This window comes from Megalops cyprinoides, chromosome 23, assembly GCF_013368585.1.
Source record: "Megalops cyprinoides isolate fMegCyp1 chromosome 23, fMegCyp1.pri, whole genome shotgun sequence".
Classification (NCBI taxonomy): Eukaryota; Metazoa; Chordata; class Actinopteri; order Elopiformes; family Megalopidae; genus Megalops; species Megalops cyprinoides.
The window spans coordinates 18,982,100-18,997,945 of record NC_050605.1 but is presented as its reverse complement, the minus strand read 5'-3'; the positions used below and the strand labels follow the sequence as shown (position 1 = coordinate 18,997,945).

The window sequence follows — 15,846 nt, the reverse complement described above, 5'->3', positions numbered from 1 at the left end:
CACAAAGTGCACGCCTGCGCACGCACATGTAGGAGGTAAAACCACCCAGCTGTCTGATGAGTGACCTGGCATGCAGTGTGAGGACAGATGCATGCTGGGACAGCAGATACGATACACTGGTGCTACCTACAGGACACACAAACACACGCATACAGGGAGCCCAGAGGAACACGGAGAACATGATAAGCAACCACAACCACAAACCTCCGGAAGCTTCTCTATAGCGCCTGCTGCATTAGGCTGCCCTCATACATCACAGGTCCGGCTTAAATCTGCCACTCCTTCCCATTAGCCATTTCAAAAGCATCCGTCCTGCGGATGGCGGTGAGGAGAAACCCCGCAGTGCGGGACTCCCGGGACTCTGTCTTCCGCTGCGCTGATGGAGAGAGGGAGCTCTGTTCTGTCTCTCACCGCTCAGGCAAACGCATGCGGGGATTAATGTCCAGCGGCCCGGCACACAGCAGAAGAGGAAGAGGACAGTGTGCACAAAACAAATGCCAGCCAGCGGAGTGCCGTCTGTTTCAGATAAATGCGCTCCACCTTTAACGGTGGCTGAGCTCGCTCCATTTTTACTTTCTGTTGATTTTGCTACCTTATTTTGGATCAGTAGGTTTTGAACGCGCTGTGTTTTTTTATTTTTATGATGGTGTGCACTGCCTGTGAGACTGTTTGAGGGGGGACATTTGTGTGAGTTGATTTTTACATACTTTTGAAGTCAGTAGGTTATTGGTTTTTAGTCTTACAGGCAGTGGACATCATACTGTTACAGAAAGACATCTGTGTGCGTGACTCAGTTGATTTTTATTCACTGTTGAAATCAGTAGATTTTGAATGCTCTGTGTGTTCAGCCCAGGCAGCAGTGCATTCAGGCCCGGGCCCACACAGCAGTATGCTCAGAGCAGCTGTCCGTAGCTTGTCACTCACAGAAACTGTGAGGTTTCCTTAAGCAGGGGCTGAAATCAATACTGGACAAGAGGCCGAAGGGGAATACTCCTGACTGAGCCCTGAGGTCAGTGATGAGGGCCTTCATGGCCCTGAACTGAACAATCACATCTCTTCCACTGGCCAGTAGCCAGGGGGATTGAAGGTCAAAGGCATCCCCCAAGAGTGCGATGGCCTACTGTGACCTTGCTTAAAATAGACAGACTTGGATGCTATTGATGTATTTGGCTTGCCATGATAGCATTTCAGGGCAGTTCTATACATATTTATTGATGGTGGCTGTGAGAGATGAGGTACTTAACCCAAATCGCTCCCATGAACACCCAGCCCCATAAAAGGCTACTGTATGATGGGATGACTGTATGCGTATTCATGAGGGGTCACCCTCAGGGGGAGTCCTGACCGCCATGTCTGAACATCAGCGTTCAGGGTGACCTCTCCCCCTCCCTGCTCTGCACTGGAGAGCCCCCTGCTCTCAGACAGGCTGTCAAGTTGTTATTTAGTGATACCGCTGGAAAATGGATGGCCAGTTAAAGTGAACAGTCAGGAGCATAACGCCCCTCTAGCTCCTTGACCTGCACTCGTTCCATTAATCTCAGGGATGGCTTTTTCAGGAGGTTCGGGGCGCCGTTTTTAAATGGAGGCAGGGATCCATTTGTTCTGCCCGTTTTTGGCATCTTCTTCCGGTAGCATGTGATTGCAGCCGTGTCTCCGCCGGAGGGTGACCTCCCTTTCCTGACAGTGTAATTAATGGGTTTATGGGGCGCAGTGTGTTGCTGTGAGAGCATGTGCTGATATTTCACGCATGCGCACACACATACACACACACACACACACACACACGCACACACACAGCGGACCGGGTGGCTCTTCGGCTTGGTCACTCTGAGCCCAGAGAGGGACCTGACCCACAGTGTGTGTGTGTGTGTGTGTGTGTGTGTGTGTGTATGTGTAAGCCTCATCATGTTCCAAACGCACACACTCACACACACATGCGCACAGTCACTTTGGAGGTATCTGTGATGTCATCTAGTCGGAGGAGCTGGCTGAGGCGTAGCACGCTAACACCTCTGCTTAACTGAGAGGTTTTACGAGGGACTGCCGAGGGCTTTATGTCCCATTTCATCCCTTTTACTGCTGTTATTTCCCACGTCCCCCTTCTCTTCAGGCGGCGATGCTCTTGAGATGTTGTAAAGGTTGCTTCTCTAATTGCTTAACTGGAATGAGCTCATTTGAAATTCTAGTCAGAGTTGTGGTGAGTTACACTACAGAGCGGGAATGGGGTTGAGAGGAACATTTCAGACAGGTATTTGTGTGTCACAGTGGCAGGGTAAAATATGTTGCCAGCAGCCATACAGCGCAGGACAATACATTACCTCCAGTAATCCATCGCTGTCCTTGTGCCAGGAAAATAAATCAGCCTCCCTTTTATCTCAGTCTAAACTGCGTTTGCTTTGAGAGCAATTGCCTGCTTGTGAGGAGTTTAGTTTTTCATTTTTCGGAAGTTTATCACAAATTAAATCAGCATTTTGTTAAACTTGTAATGGATGAGGTTTAGTGAATGTACAGCACCATTTACCGCTGAGACATCAGGGCTAGAAAATGCTGGCAGATCAATGCTAATTGCATTAGGTACTTTTCTTCAGAGACATTGCGGTTCAGGGGGACCCTGATAGGTATTGAAGGGGGAAGTGGGCACCTCTAGATGGCTATGGGCTGGGTTCATAAGCACATGGTGATGACAGAGATGAGTCAGGGAGGAGTTGCCATGGAGACAATGGATGCTGCCTTTTGGGGAGCAGCTCAGTCACCGTGTGCCTTCACTCTTTCCTCACTCATTCTCTCTACTCCTCTCCTCCCGCCCCCCCCCCCCCCCCCCCCCCCCTTTCCTGCAGGTTGTACCCTCGGCACGCCAGTGCCATGAATAACCTGGGCACCCTGACGCATAACCCAGAGGAGGCTGAGCTCCACTACAGGACGGCCCTGGAGATCAACCCCCAGCACAACAGAGCGCTCTTTAACCTGGGGAATCTGCTCAAGTGAGTGTATACTTTCACTGCACACTGCACACAGCAAGGCACACACAATACACACATACAGTATACACACACACACACACACTGACATCTGCACACTGGAGGGATTGCACACACATACACTACACACAAAACTGTGCTTACGAGCATATGCACACACTCACATATACTGACTCCGATACACCCTGCACTCATGCATAAATGCACATACATATACATGCACAAAATGTTTCCATACGCACACACACACACACCTGCATGCACACAAAACTACACTTACACACACAACAGGACTCACAACCTCGCAGCCTTACTCACAGTAATAAATTGCTCCGAGCATGCTGCACCACAGCCAGCTGCTGGTCAGTCGACTCCTGCAGCTCAGAACAGACAGAGCTCCAGCCAGGAAGCACCAAGTCTGTGCAGGTCAGTGTGAATCCCCCCCTCTGGGGGGGGGGGGGGTTTAGAGCCTCGGATTGGACTGCTGTTGTAGCACGGTCCCTTCACCAGGAGCTTCACCTCTGAGGGGAAGACAACATCACACATTTTAACATCTTGATCGTGATGCGAACTGATTCAGCGGGCAGAAATAGCTTAGTCTGGATATGCATCGCCACAAGGGTTATTCACACTGCCGTGGCTGAAGATCTGAAATATCGCCTGCTCAGCTTGTTCTTCAGCCAGGGCACAATTGCATTAGTTAGTTTGTCGGCCGTCTAGCGTGAACATCAGTGAAGTGGAGTGCACGCGTGGTCCAGTGTTAATTAAAATCCTCTCAAAGTGGATTTCACCCCTGCAAGAGGCTGACAGAGGCATGCTAAAAAATAAAAAAAACAAGGGGGATTACTTATTTTTGACAGCAGAAATGTAAAGACAGACATTTAAAAGCTTTACTTAGCTTCCTGCATGCTTTGGCCTCCAGCAGTGTGCTCCAAATTAGTTTTCTGTTTCCTTTGTCTCTTTCTTTGTAGATCAACAAAGAGAAGCACAGCATTTGTATCAGTACATCAGACTTTACAAAGCCCTTATCTCCTGACCTGTCACACCTACACAGCTAATGATTAGGATCTGCATAAACTGTATTCAGATCAGTCAGCAGGGAAAGAAACAAATAATCCTACACCACACAAGCTTCAGTCAGGTGTAGGAATGGTGTGTGTGTGTGTGTGCGCATATGTGTGTATGTGTGTATGCGCATGCGTGCGAATGTGTATGTGTGTGCGTCTGTGTCCGCATACCTGTGAATATGTGTGCGTGTATATGTGTGTGTATGTGTGTGTGTGTGTGTGTGTGTGTGTGTGTGTGCGTGCGCGCGTGTGTGTGTCTGTGTGTCGCTCCTCACTGTGCTAATGAGAGGGATCACACTCCTCCGCATACAGCACACCTCTGGTGCTTCCTGTACTCTGAGCTCCTTCTCTAATCAGGCAGCCGCAACACTGACAGATGTGTTCCTTAGCTACCGCGCTCACTCTCCTGGTCCCCTGGTCCTCAGGTGTCAGCAGGCTATGCTGCAGGTGCAGAACGGCTCAGAGAGAACATCAAACGGAGTCTCGATCGTTTGTACTCCTTCCTATGCAGCTGAGGAATCAGAGAGTTTCCCACACACCAGGCTGTCATATCTGATCAAGCTGGCGTTGAATGTCCTGATCACACACACATACACACAAACATATGCACACACAGGCGTTGAATATTCTGATCAGCTTTGTACACAAAGTGAATACTGTTTACTGTATTGCAAAGATTCAGAAGATATTGGCATTTGGAAGAAATATTCCATATTTTATCTCTACACATTCATGTGTTTTCAAGCACAAGTTTCATAATACACATTAATCATACGCCTCTATATGCTGTGTATATGTGTATATGCTGTGTGTTAGGATTTCATGTTATCATTGCTGTGTTAATACATTCCTACATGAGTGCTGAGTGTTAGTATATCCGGGTGATGAATCGCTCCTGTGGTCTGGGATTGCTTGGTAGTGTGTTTGTGGGAGGAGACACGCGATCCCTGCGTCCAGGTGATGTCTCTAACACGGCTCCCTGCGGTGCTGCAGGTCTCAGGGGAAGGAGGAGGAGGCGGAGCAGCTGCTGAAAGACTCCATCCTGTACGGGCCGCACTTTGCCGACGCCTACTCCAGCCTGGCCTCCCTGTACGCCGAGCAGGTAACCAACGCACCTCCTGTCCCACAGAGGACGGCTTCATGTGCAGAGTTCAGCAGTAGTCACAGGTACGGGTCTCGGGTGAGGTTTTACAGCCCCATTTAGGTCCTGCACTCCCCACCAGCTGTGTGGGGATAGTGCAAAGGTGCGTCTGCCACCCGACATCCAGATGGAGGTTATTTGCTTTGGGCGGAGAGGTGTAATGTATACACATGTGCATACACATACACACACCAACACTCACACATATGCAAACCTAAACACACACACACACACACACACACACATACACACACACACAAGCATGCTCACACACACCAACACTCACATATATGCATACATTAACACACACACAAACACACACACACACACACACAAGCTCCCCTCCCCTGATCTTTAACTCGGCGTCTCGGGGAGAGGAGCTCGGTGGCTGTCAGAGGCTCCGCTGCGGCTCAGCCACAGTCGCGAAATTAAATTAAAAAGAGCGGATTAGATTGTTAATCCTGCCTCTGGGAGTGACAGCGCCTTTGTCTGGGGTTGCTCACTGTAATGCAGTCCAGCCACACTGCCTGCCGTTATCCCACATTATCCCAGAAACAATTTCACAGATTACATCTGTCCACAGGCTCCTGGTTATCTATTTATTTGTTTGGTTGCAATCACTCGTAAATCATAATGCTGTATTAACAGCGCAACGTCGACACGTGGGTTTTTTGGTGGAGCATGTTGAAAGGTTTTACTTCCAATAGAACCGCTGTAGTGTTTCAGCCTGTGCTGTTTGCAGTCATTACATTGGAAACATACAATAGGACACCAATTACAGGAAGGCCTGGTATTGCCTTTTCCATTACATACAAAAATAAATGAATGAATGTAGTTTTATAACAGGAAAAAAATCAGCACTCTGAGGATGTAGTGCTTTTTTGACCATGTTTTTATCTATGGCAGCCAATTATTTTTCATTGGAGTTTCGCATCCTTCACTGGCAGGACCTTTTCAGTGGACTGATAAGAAAAGTCTCTTTGCTTTTTACCTTTGCAGTATTACTGCAAGAAACATCTTTTAAAAAAACTGCTCTCAGTGTTCTTCTTAACTTGTCAGCTGTCTATGTGATAAAATCATTTTTGGACCCTGACCTTTGACAAGTAATGAATGTTATATTGAAGAGTACTGGGACTCTTCATCATGATAACTCACTGGGCTCCTTACAACTCAACGTCAGTAAAAAAGAAAACCCTGCTGGTCTACCCACAGCCACAACCTCGACCCATAGCCAGTAGCTCCACCCACGTTTAGAAGCTCTTCCCATAACACTCATGTTGGCTTTCAGTGGTAACTGTGTTGGGACAGTGTACATTTAATTTAATTGGTCTGGTTTAGTTTGGCTGGACTGGTGAAGTGCTACATCAGCGGTCCTGCAGACATTGTTAGCACAGACATTTAGGCTGTGACTGATTTGGAATCAGTCTACCATGTTTCTTTTGTGTGCATTCTGAAATGAGAGTTTCACGGCTGTGAGTTTCAGCCTGTTGTTCAGAGTAAACCTACAACAAGTGGTTGCCTGTGTGGTAATTATTTCCTCTTTTCTGTTGTGTATTGTTGTTTTGTTCACACAGAAGCGGTTTGCTGAAGCCAATGAGATCTATTTGCAAGGTATCGAAAGCTGTCCAGACAGCTCAGATCTGCACAATAACTATGGGGTTTTCCTGGTGGACACAGGTGAGCCCAGCTCCGGACAAGGTATACTGAGAACATGTTTCATACTGGTGCAAAATGGCCTTGCTCAGACATAACCCTTATGAAAGCACCCTCCTGTCCTCTCATTAAGAGACAGTAAGCCAAAAAAACTCAATGTGCCTGGTGTAGGCTCTTTATATGAAGCAGGTTTGATTGTGGCTCGCTCTTTCTCCTGCACTGGAAGAAATTTAGAGTGCTGTATTCATAGTTGCTCACAAATACTGCAGAAAACCTGGAAACCCCACAACTATCAGACCGACCCAGAGCCCCTTGCTGTAGCAAAGACCTGGGAACCAATGCTACCCTTATTATAGTATGAGTAAATGGTGACATTGTAGCTAATGCTGTTGCTTTGTTGCTACCCGAGTAAAATCTGTTTCTGTCAGTTTCTATGTCATCCCTTGACATGAGTTTTTTCATTCCAAAAATGTATCAGACAAATTAGAGACAGACACAGCTTAGGTAATTAGTGTCCCTGTGTCTGTTTGTGTGTGTGTGCACTAGTGGTGTGAACACTAGTGAGTGTGCTTCTGGTTTGCTTCCTGATATCTGGAGGTACACGTATTAATGCATAGTTTCTGACTTTGTCTATACAGGTGACGGAGAAAGAGCAGCCATCCACTACCAGCATGCTGTGCGGCTCAAACCCACGCACTACGTTGCCATGGTGAACCTTGGCCGGCTCCTGCGGTCCTCCACTGACAACAAGGAAGCAGAGGCCTGGTACAAGAGGTGAGCAGTGAGATGGCATCACGCACACTGCGGGCTGTTCTGATTGGGCAGCTGGCACAGCTCCTGAGAGGCCAGTACGGAACACAGCACGGAGGGAAAGCACGGACCGCTTCCAGATACACACTCTAAACATCTCTGACAGACCAATTTACACAGAATTTTGTGGATGTAGCCAATGTACTGTTGGCTTTTCAAGGGGTGGGAGTTGGGGGGGGGGGGGGGGGATAAATATTGATTCTGTGAGGGCAAACCAGCCACCCAAGTAATAAACCCGTTGTTCTGTGTGTAATTGGTCAAGGTTTTGATTCTGAATTAAATGAAAATTTTGCTAGGAAAAAAAAAGAGAAAAAGATAACCATGTTTAACCTTATCCTGACCTGTGACCTGTGTGTCCCAGGGCCCTGCAGGTCACGCGGAAGGTGGAGATCCTGACGCCTCTGGGAGCGCTGTACTACAACACAGGGCGCTATGAGGAGGCCCTGCAGGTGTACCGCGAAGCCGCTGACCTCCAGCCTGAGAGTGCCGACATCTGGCTGGCTCTGGTGAGAGACATTACATTACCTTATTGGTATTTATTAGATGTTCTTGTGCAGAGAAACCTGCATAAGTTATAATTTTTACTGTTGTTTTCCATTTATATAGGAGCAGTGCACCAGCAGGGAATCAAACCAGCAACCTCTTGGTTACAAGCTGTGCTCCTTACCACTATGCTATACTAGACCTGGCTTTATAGTTCTACTAAGCTTGCGGTTAAAGACTACACTACCCAGAACTCCCCAGGCAGGCTTGCATTCTCCCACCAAATATGAGAAGGTTGACGTTGTGCAAGTAACATTAACGGATGCTATGCTCTAGCCTGGACGGCTCAAAAGACAGGTGCTGGTGTCTTTGACACAAAACTTATGTGCTAATCTTTCCCAGTTCAGGACAGCAGCACACTACAGCCAGTCTAGTGTGGCACCCTAATCCAGTGGCTAGAATGGAGGCAGCATCTACCATGAATGTGCAGGCCACTAAACCAGAACAGTAGTGCAGATTCAAACGGGGCACAGCTGAGGTCAAAACTGCAAGGCTGTGCCGGTGGAGGGAGGCCGATTACAGTACCTTTTATCTCTCAATTTCCTCATTCATGCCTTATCTCCCGGCTGAGTGTTTTTACTGGGCAGCAGAATCAGTTCAGGCGGACGCACACAGACAGGCAGGCAGGTCTGTGGGTCCCCTTGGCCAACAATGTCTGTCTGCAGAGGCTCTGATATAATAAAGATCCCCCACCTCCCCCTCCCTAAGCGCAAGCCGGTTTTCCCCCCCGCAGGGCCAAGTCCTCGCCATGGCAGGCCGGACCAAAGAGGCGGAGAAGATGACCTTCGGGATCATATCGAGGAACGCGGGCTGCGTGGAGTGCTACCGCCTGCTCTCCGCCATTTACAGCAAGCGGGGGAGCCATGGCGAGGTATGGGGGCGGAGTTTGGGCAGCGCGCTGGTGGCACCCTACAGCTGGTGTGCCCCCCTGCAGCTGTGCTAGCTTTACTGATACATCTGTCTATGTAGAAATGCAAAAATATTTTATTCTGCTCTTTGATGGTACAGTACCATGAATCAGTAACCCCTGCAAACCTGCTCACCCCTGTTCCCAGTGGAGCAGAGCCGGCATGTTCCACGGCTGTGTCCAGGCCTGGTCATCATCAGCCAATGACATGGCTGGGATTGAGCCCAGGCTGTAGAGAAGAACAAGTGCCCTCAGGAGTTACTCAGGAACCTCAGCCTGGCTCTCTCTCACCGATGATGTCTGCTCTTCTGTCTTTGTCTCTCTCTCTCTCTCTGTCTCTCTGTCTCTCTCTGTCTCTCTGTCTCTCTGTCTCTCTCTCTCTCTCTCTCTCTCTATCTCTGTCTCTCTCTGTCTCTCTCTCTATCTCTCTGTCTCTCTCTCTCTCTCTCTCTCTCTCTCTCTCTCTCTCTCTCTCTCTCTCTCTCTCTCCCTCTCCCTCTCCCTCTCCCTCTCCCTCTCTGTCTCTCTCTGTCTCTCTCTCACCGTGGCAGTCTGTTCTGCTGTCTGTCTCTCACTGTGGTAGTCTGCTCTCATCAACGTCCCGTTTTCTCCAGCTGTGTGTCTCTTGAGCAGGTACAGGACAGCAGGATCAGGATAGCTTTCAGTGACTTTCTGCTTTATTGAGAAAACCAGAAGCTGCTATAACGAGCCACATGCAGACCGGCTAGAGTCCCTTTAGCAGAGAGGTCCAGACTGTGTATTACGGCAGACTATGCTGTCTTTTTAATGTCCTGTATTTTAATTCTCACTCAGGCGTCACTGCTGTGGGAGCAGTTAAGCAGAATCTCAGCATTTTCCCTAATGCAGCTTACAGTAGCTACAATAAGTCTTCTTATTCAGCGTGCTGTAAATTACAGCGATTGATTACTCTTCTGTCTGGCCGATGCTTAAAAATGAATCACTTCGCGTGTTCACGGGATCGGCTCTCCCAGCTCAGTCCCAGGTCCTGCTGTTCCCCGAGTCAATGGGGCAAACAAATGAGGCCGTAAAAAATTTTTGGGAGCCTGATATTTTAATGTTGAGATTCAGATTCATACTAAATCAGCAGGGGGCTGTGCGGAGAGCCAGGAAGATGTTGATGAAGCAGCAAATATCCTCACTCTCTGTGAGGTTAAAGACTCGTGGTGAAGGTGAGGGTTAGCTCACTGTTTTGGGAGCGAGACGACCTGGGAGGAGGATAGAGGTGGTCGAGCATGGCTGCTCTCACAAGTGCCCCCCTGGAGCCATCCACAGTTTGGTGCAGAGTTTTTTGGTTCACGGTAGCACTTGGTTGTCTGTGAACACAGAACACAGCACAGATGCGTGCCTCAGCTACAAGAGCAGTGCTAGGGGTTGTTCCAGAGTCAGCCCTCACTATGACGGGAAGTACACGAGCATAACTCACTGGGAACTGTGATTGTATCGTGATAAAAAAAAAAACAGTAAATGACTAGGGGGGTTTTGTGTGTGTGTGTGCGTGTGTGTGTGTCCGCGTGTATGTGCATGTGTGTGTGTGTGTCCGTATGTGTGTGTGTGTGTGTGTGTGTGTGTGTGTGTGTGTGTGTGTGTGTGTGCGCGTACGCGCGCTTGTTTCTCAGGCTCTCGATGCCCTGGAGAAGGCTCTGCAGCAGAACCCTGCAGACCCCATGGTGATGGCCGAGCTGCACTTCTCCAAGGGGAATCAGCTGAGAGAAATGAACCTGCTGGACCAAGCCTTTGAGGTGGGGACTGTGTTTATCTCCTTCCCCCTCACCCTCTGTCTCGCTCTCTCTCTCTCTCACTCCAGCTCCATCAGTCTTTCCTGAATGATAACACTCCCTCTGTTCCACCTCTCCTACCTCTCTCCCCATTACTGTATAAACGGTCACTCAAAGATATCTGATTCCATTTGAAATATGCACACATTATAGGTCACCTATCTCCCAAAAACTCTGTGTGTAATATTGATGGAAAAAACCTCTCTCCTTCTTAGGTCTTGCAAGCCACTCTAATAGATCAGGGAGTTGAGCACCTACAGTATTACACTCTCACTTTCATTCGCGGGTCTGGTCACAACCCCCACACAGGTCCAATTTAGTTTTTAAGACGTGTGAGATACTTACATGATAAGATACTTGAAAACAGAAAGCTTGCATTGTGTGTTAGAACAAGTGAAACATCTTCTAAAAACATTTTATTTGTATCCAACTGAATGCACACTATGTAACAAAGAGCTTGAATACATACCAGCAGGAACCAGGAACCAGGCCAAAGGGACTATCACCACTGATCATTCAAGAGAATAAACACAACCATTCATTTTGAAAACCTCAATAGGAGCAACTGCTACTACCTGCCTAACACAGCCTATAGCCTAGTGGGACACATACCGAGGGAAGGAAGGTTTTTATGTTTTTCTACACAGAGATCAGAAGTGACACATCTATGGTGTAATTATTTTGTCATACAAATAACAAATCTCCAAACCACTTTTTTTTAGCTGTAGAAAGTCTGTTCTCATGACTAGACAGAGCAGAATTATTAAAACTTCCTGCTCCATTTTCCAGTCAAGAGGAAGAGTACATTGTACTATAGTCTGCAAGTTTATCCTACAAGTTTCCTTCAGCAGTAAATCTAGCATTGTCTTCTGCAGGGGCTGTGGCCTAGTGCCAGTGTTCCTGTTCTTGTGTTGGAGTTGTCCTTCTTCCAAAGCGTTGGTGCAAAAAGTCATCTTCGACCACGCAGGGTTGATTTGGGGAAACTGTGTCATAAAGGTTTTAGGTGCCATCTAGTGGTAGAGTTGGTAACTGCACCGAGTAAACCGCACCGCAGTGCCTCCCCGTGTTTCAGGATGTGTCTTTATGACTATTGTAATGCTTTACTCTCTGGCTGCACCAACTCAAAGGATCTCCAGCTAGCCTAGGACACAGCACTTCTTAGTTCTTGTAAGAAGTCTAGAGACTATCATATCAGCCCTGTACTAGCTTCTTTACATTGGTTACCTGGTTTTCATTTTGACAGAATTATTATTCCATCCTTTAATCTTACACAGAGCTACCGGCTGGCAGTGGAGCTAAATCCTGACCAATCACAGGCCTGGATGAATATGGGTGGAATACAGCATATCCAAGTGAGTCTTTGATACGAATTCACTGTCAAACTCAGTCATTGTTTTCCAGAAATGTGTGTACAGGAGTGTGTGATCCAACAGTTTAACCCCACAGTCATGGTCTTCACTGAATCTCATCACCTGACTGGATCGTCGATTCTGTTCCAAAGCCCTATACCTTAATCACGCAGCCTGCTAAGGTTGTGGTTCTGGCTCTACCTTTTTTTAACCACTTTGGTACTGATGGGGTTTGTGGTTCTTGGCCTGCGTTTCCAGGGAGACTACACCTTGGCACGGTTGTACTACCAGAAGGCCCTGCAGCTGTCGCCAGGCTCCAAGCTCCTGAAGGAGAACCTGGCCAAGCTGGACCGGCTGGAGAAGAGGCAGAACGGGGCGTAGGCAGAGACCGGGTTTCGGGCCCGGAGTCTGGGGAGTGTGGAGGTGCAGTGTGGGCCCAGTGCAGCGTGGTCCTGAGGTCAGGCATCATGAGGGATTAGCTTCACCCACAGGACCCACAATAAACCAGGGAGGTCTTCCTCCTGCAGCCTGAATAAGCTTTAAACAGACTTTTTGCTTTTTGATGTCTTTTTTTTTTTTTTTTTTTAAATCCTCACCCACCTCAATGCTGCACTAAAGTGGAGACACTGTTTTTTTCTTACTCCATCTCATCTGTGTTGAATTTACAGCAGGACAACGGTGGAAAATGCACACTTTCGTTAAAAATGAAACATGCATCTGAAGTATCACTTGACATGGGAAAAAGTCAAATGAAACATGAGGGAGAGCACGGCTCTGTCCTGGTGGCGTGTTTTGGACAGTATAAAGGATGGCACTTCTCTGACCACTCAGAGTTCAGAAGGAACTGTTTGTTTTCACTTCCTGCAAGTGAAGTGGTTTTCCTCTGGTAGATTTCATCTCAGAGTCCTTTCTGACATCTAACAGTCATTAGATATGACAGAATACAGCAAAAGAGTTTACTATTTAAATAACACAAATCCCATCAAAGTTTTTCCAATTCAATATGCAAACTGGATTCTCCAAATGAAAATTGTGATTGAAAAGGAATGTAAAACAGAATCCAGAAAGTACCAGTGCAATGATTGTAAAATTTACTTTGTTTTAATTGTTAGTGTGGCATATTCTTGTTTCTGTCAGGACTCTGAGTATGAGCATTCCAAACCAACTGCTGCATTTATAAATGCTAGGCTAGAAAACCTGGAGAAAATGGCTATTTTCTTGTAATTTTACAAATACATTGTCCTTGCAAAAATACTAGCTGTGAGAAAATCAGGCTAACAGTGTCATTGTCAGCTGTGTTCCAGCTCTGCAACCCCTTCAGATAGATGGAATCAGCCAGGTAGATGTCTTTCAGGTACTCCTAGTTGCTTCGATATCTCAAAATAATCTGTCACTCACACAGTACGTAACCCCTGGTTTGAGAGACCAGCTTTATCATAAACATACTTAGCTGACATCTGATCGTGAATATACACTGTGGGAACACTTTATAATGTGGAAGATCACCTTTCTGATTCTCTCATCAGAAATCTGCAAAAGAGATCATTCTCAGGATCAGATGGGGTTATCACCCCCCCCCCAGGACATCTATCATTTTATCAATAAATTTACAGTTCACAAGAGTCCCTGAGAACAGCGTAAATATCAGGAGTTACAGAACTGTTTGCCATCATCTGAAATGGAAAATGTTTCATATCTACAGTGTTCAGTAATGCTTTGAATGTCCTAATGAAATTGTGATATTTCTGCTCATGAAAATCCTGTTGGTGTAAATATTTTATCATCATAATTTATGGATAAAGTTATATTTTTATTTGTTTTTGAATTATTTTGTATGAGCATGAAATTTTGATGAATTACTTTGAAGAATGGCGGTTCAGACATGTAATCAGATTTTATTTATTTTATGCAAACGAACGGTTGATTTGTAACCAGAGTGCATCTATGTTTACATATGAAATTATTCATGTGTCACTTCAGATTTGGCCAAAGTACTGAAATAAAACTTCAGTATTTTTCCTTTTTATCTCAAATGCCAAATTATATTTATTCAGTGTAATGAGAGTTGCTTTTTTCATTAAACTAAATATTGTGGGGAAACAGCATGACTGCATATCAGATTCTGTTTAGGATTATCAAAATTTGTCTCAAAATAAAAGTATCTGGTCTCATTAACACATCATAGAAGAGAATTGCATTTTACTACATTGTAAAGAAGAAACATGTATCAATTAGTGTCTTTACTTTTTCTAGTATAAAAATATATTTTATCAATATCATTTGCAGTTATGTTTATACATTTGTGTATTTAAACCGGTTCATCTTGGAATTATATGCTTTAACAAAAATTATAACTTGTTATTTCTATGGTTCCAGGCTTTGATTTTCTCTGAAACATTTTAATACAGGCTACAAAAAAATGTGTCCACACCTCAGAGACCAGGGGGTAGAACCATTTCAGCTGGTTGGTCAAAACTGAATGAATCAGTGGGCTTTGATTGGAGCCCCACCTTCCCATTGCATTTGTACTGCTAATTGTGCCATTATTTTGGTAGTAGATGTCTTTAAACTGGTCTATGAAATAGACAATTATTTTCATTTGGCAGCGGGGTACTTTGTCTCTCTTTTCCATTGTTTATGTCCTTTTCTGATGTTTTCCAGGAGTTTCTTGGCTGCCTTTTCCTGGGTCAGGGAATCGTTTCTATTTATTCTTTCCGGAAAAAAAAACTAGCCCAACTAGAGAAAATGTTCTTGGTCTAGTATTTCACTAACAAATATGTTTTGATTTTTTTCCCAACATCAATCAAAGAAGAAGTCATCTGACTTTAAGACTATACATGTTCGTATTTCTTGTAAGTGTACCCCGTTTCTTGACTTCATTAAGGGGTTGGGTTTAAGGTTCAGGTAAGTGATATCAGTTTCCTAGCAACTGCCTATATCCCTGAGATATGTAGCGCCCTCATGAATTTTTCATTTTTAATATTGAGCTCGAAGAGGTAATGCTTCTTTATGATTCAGATTTATACAGCAGTGCATAAACCATAACATTCTGTGACTGAAAAAGAAACAACTGAAACGAGTAAAAGGAACAGAAGATCATGAAGTATAGTGATGAACAGGCAGGAGACAATTTTTATTCAGTACTTTGTGCTACGGTCATCTTTGACTGCCTCAGAACAAGCAGGGACCGGGGAGCAGAGCGTTGACCAGGAGGGCGGTCCGGGCTACCAGCGCTCCCCAGAAATGTTTGTGTCTCCGGTGGGGGACTTCTAGGGGTCGGAGGAGGCTGTGGCGATGCTGACCTTGGCAGTGCTTTTGTTGCAGGAATGCGGTTTGAGTTTCGATGTGTCGTTCACCACCCAGGCCCTCTGGTGGACCTTTGGCCTGTCAGTGTGGTCAGGCGGCAACAACACCTGTAGTTCGGGGGTGGTGGTTCTGTTTAAGTCTTTTGATTTTGTGGTGGTGGTGGGTAAGGAGGAGGCAGTGCCGGGCCGCCTTCTCGCAGTGGATGTGGAGTGGCAGGGGGCGGGCATATGCGTGGTTAATGTGTACGCTTCACTGAGGAGGGAGGAGAGGGGGGAGCTGTCCCTCTGTTTTTGGCC

General features: G+C 46.3%; 1 protein-coding gene across 1 annotated transcript in view; it reads left to right on the top strand.

The window, feature by feature from the left end:
- Positions 1-12,820, top strand: part of LOC118770503 (protein O-mannosyl-transferase TMTC1-like) — a 94,902-nt gene extending 82,082 nt beyond the window's left edge. Inside the window, exons 11-19 of the mRNA XM_036518221.1 lie at positions 2,838-2,981; positions 5,039-5,147; positions 6,761-6,863; positions 7,478-7,613; positions 8,011-8,155; positions 8,926-9,063; positions 10,737-10,859; positions 12,170-12,247; positions 12,503-12,820. Coding sequence (XP_036374114.1) covers positions 2,838-2,981; positions 5,039-5,147; positions 6,761-6,863; positions 7,478-7,613; positions 8,011-8,155; positions 8,926-9,063; positions 10,737-10,859; positions 12,170-12,247; positions 12,503-12,625 — 1,099 coding nt within the window. The 3' untranslated portion in view covers positions 12,626-12,820. The remainder of the gene's footprint in view (positions 1-2,837; positions 2,982-5,038; positions 5,148-6,760; positions 6,864-7,477; positions 7,614-8,010; positions 8,156-8,925; positions 9,064-10,736; positions 10,860-12,169; positions 12,248-12,502) is intronic.
- The last annotated feature ends 3,026 nt before the right edge of the window (positions 12,821-15,846 follow it).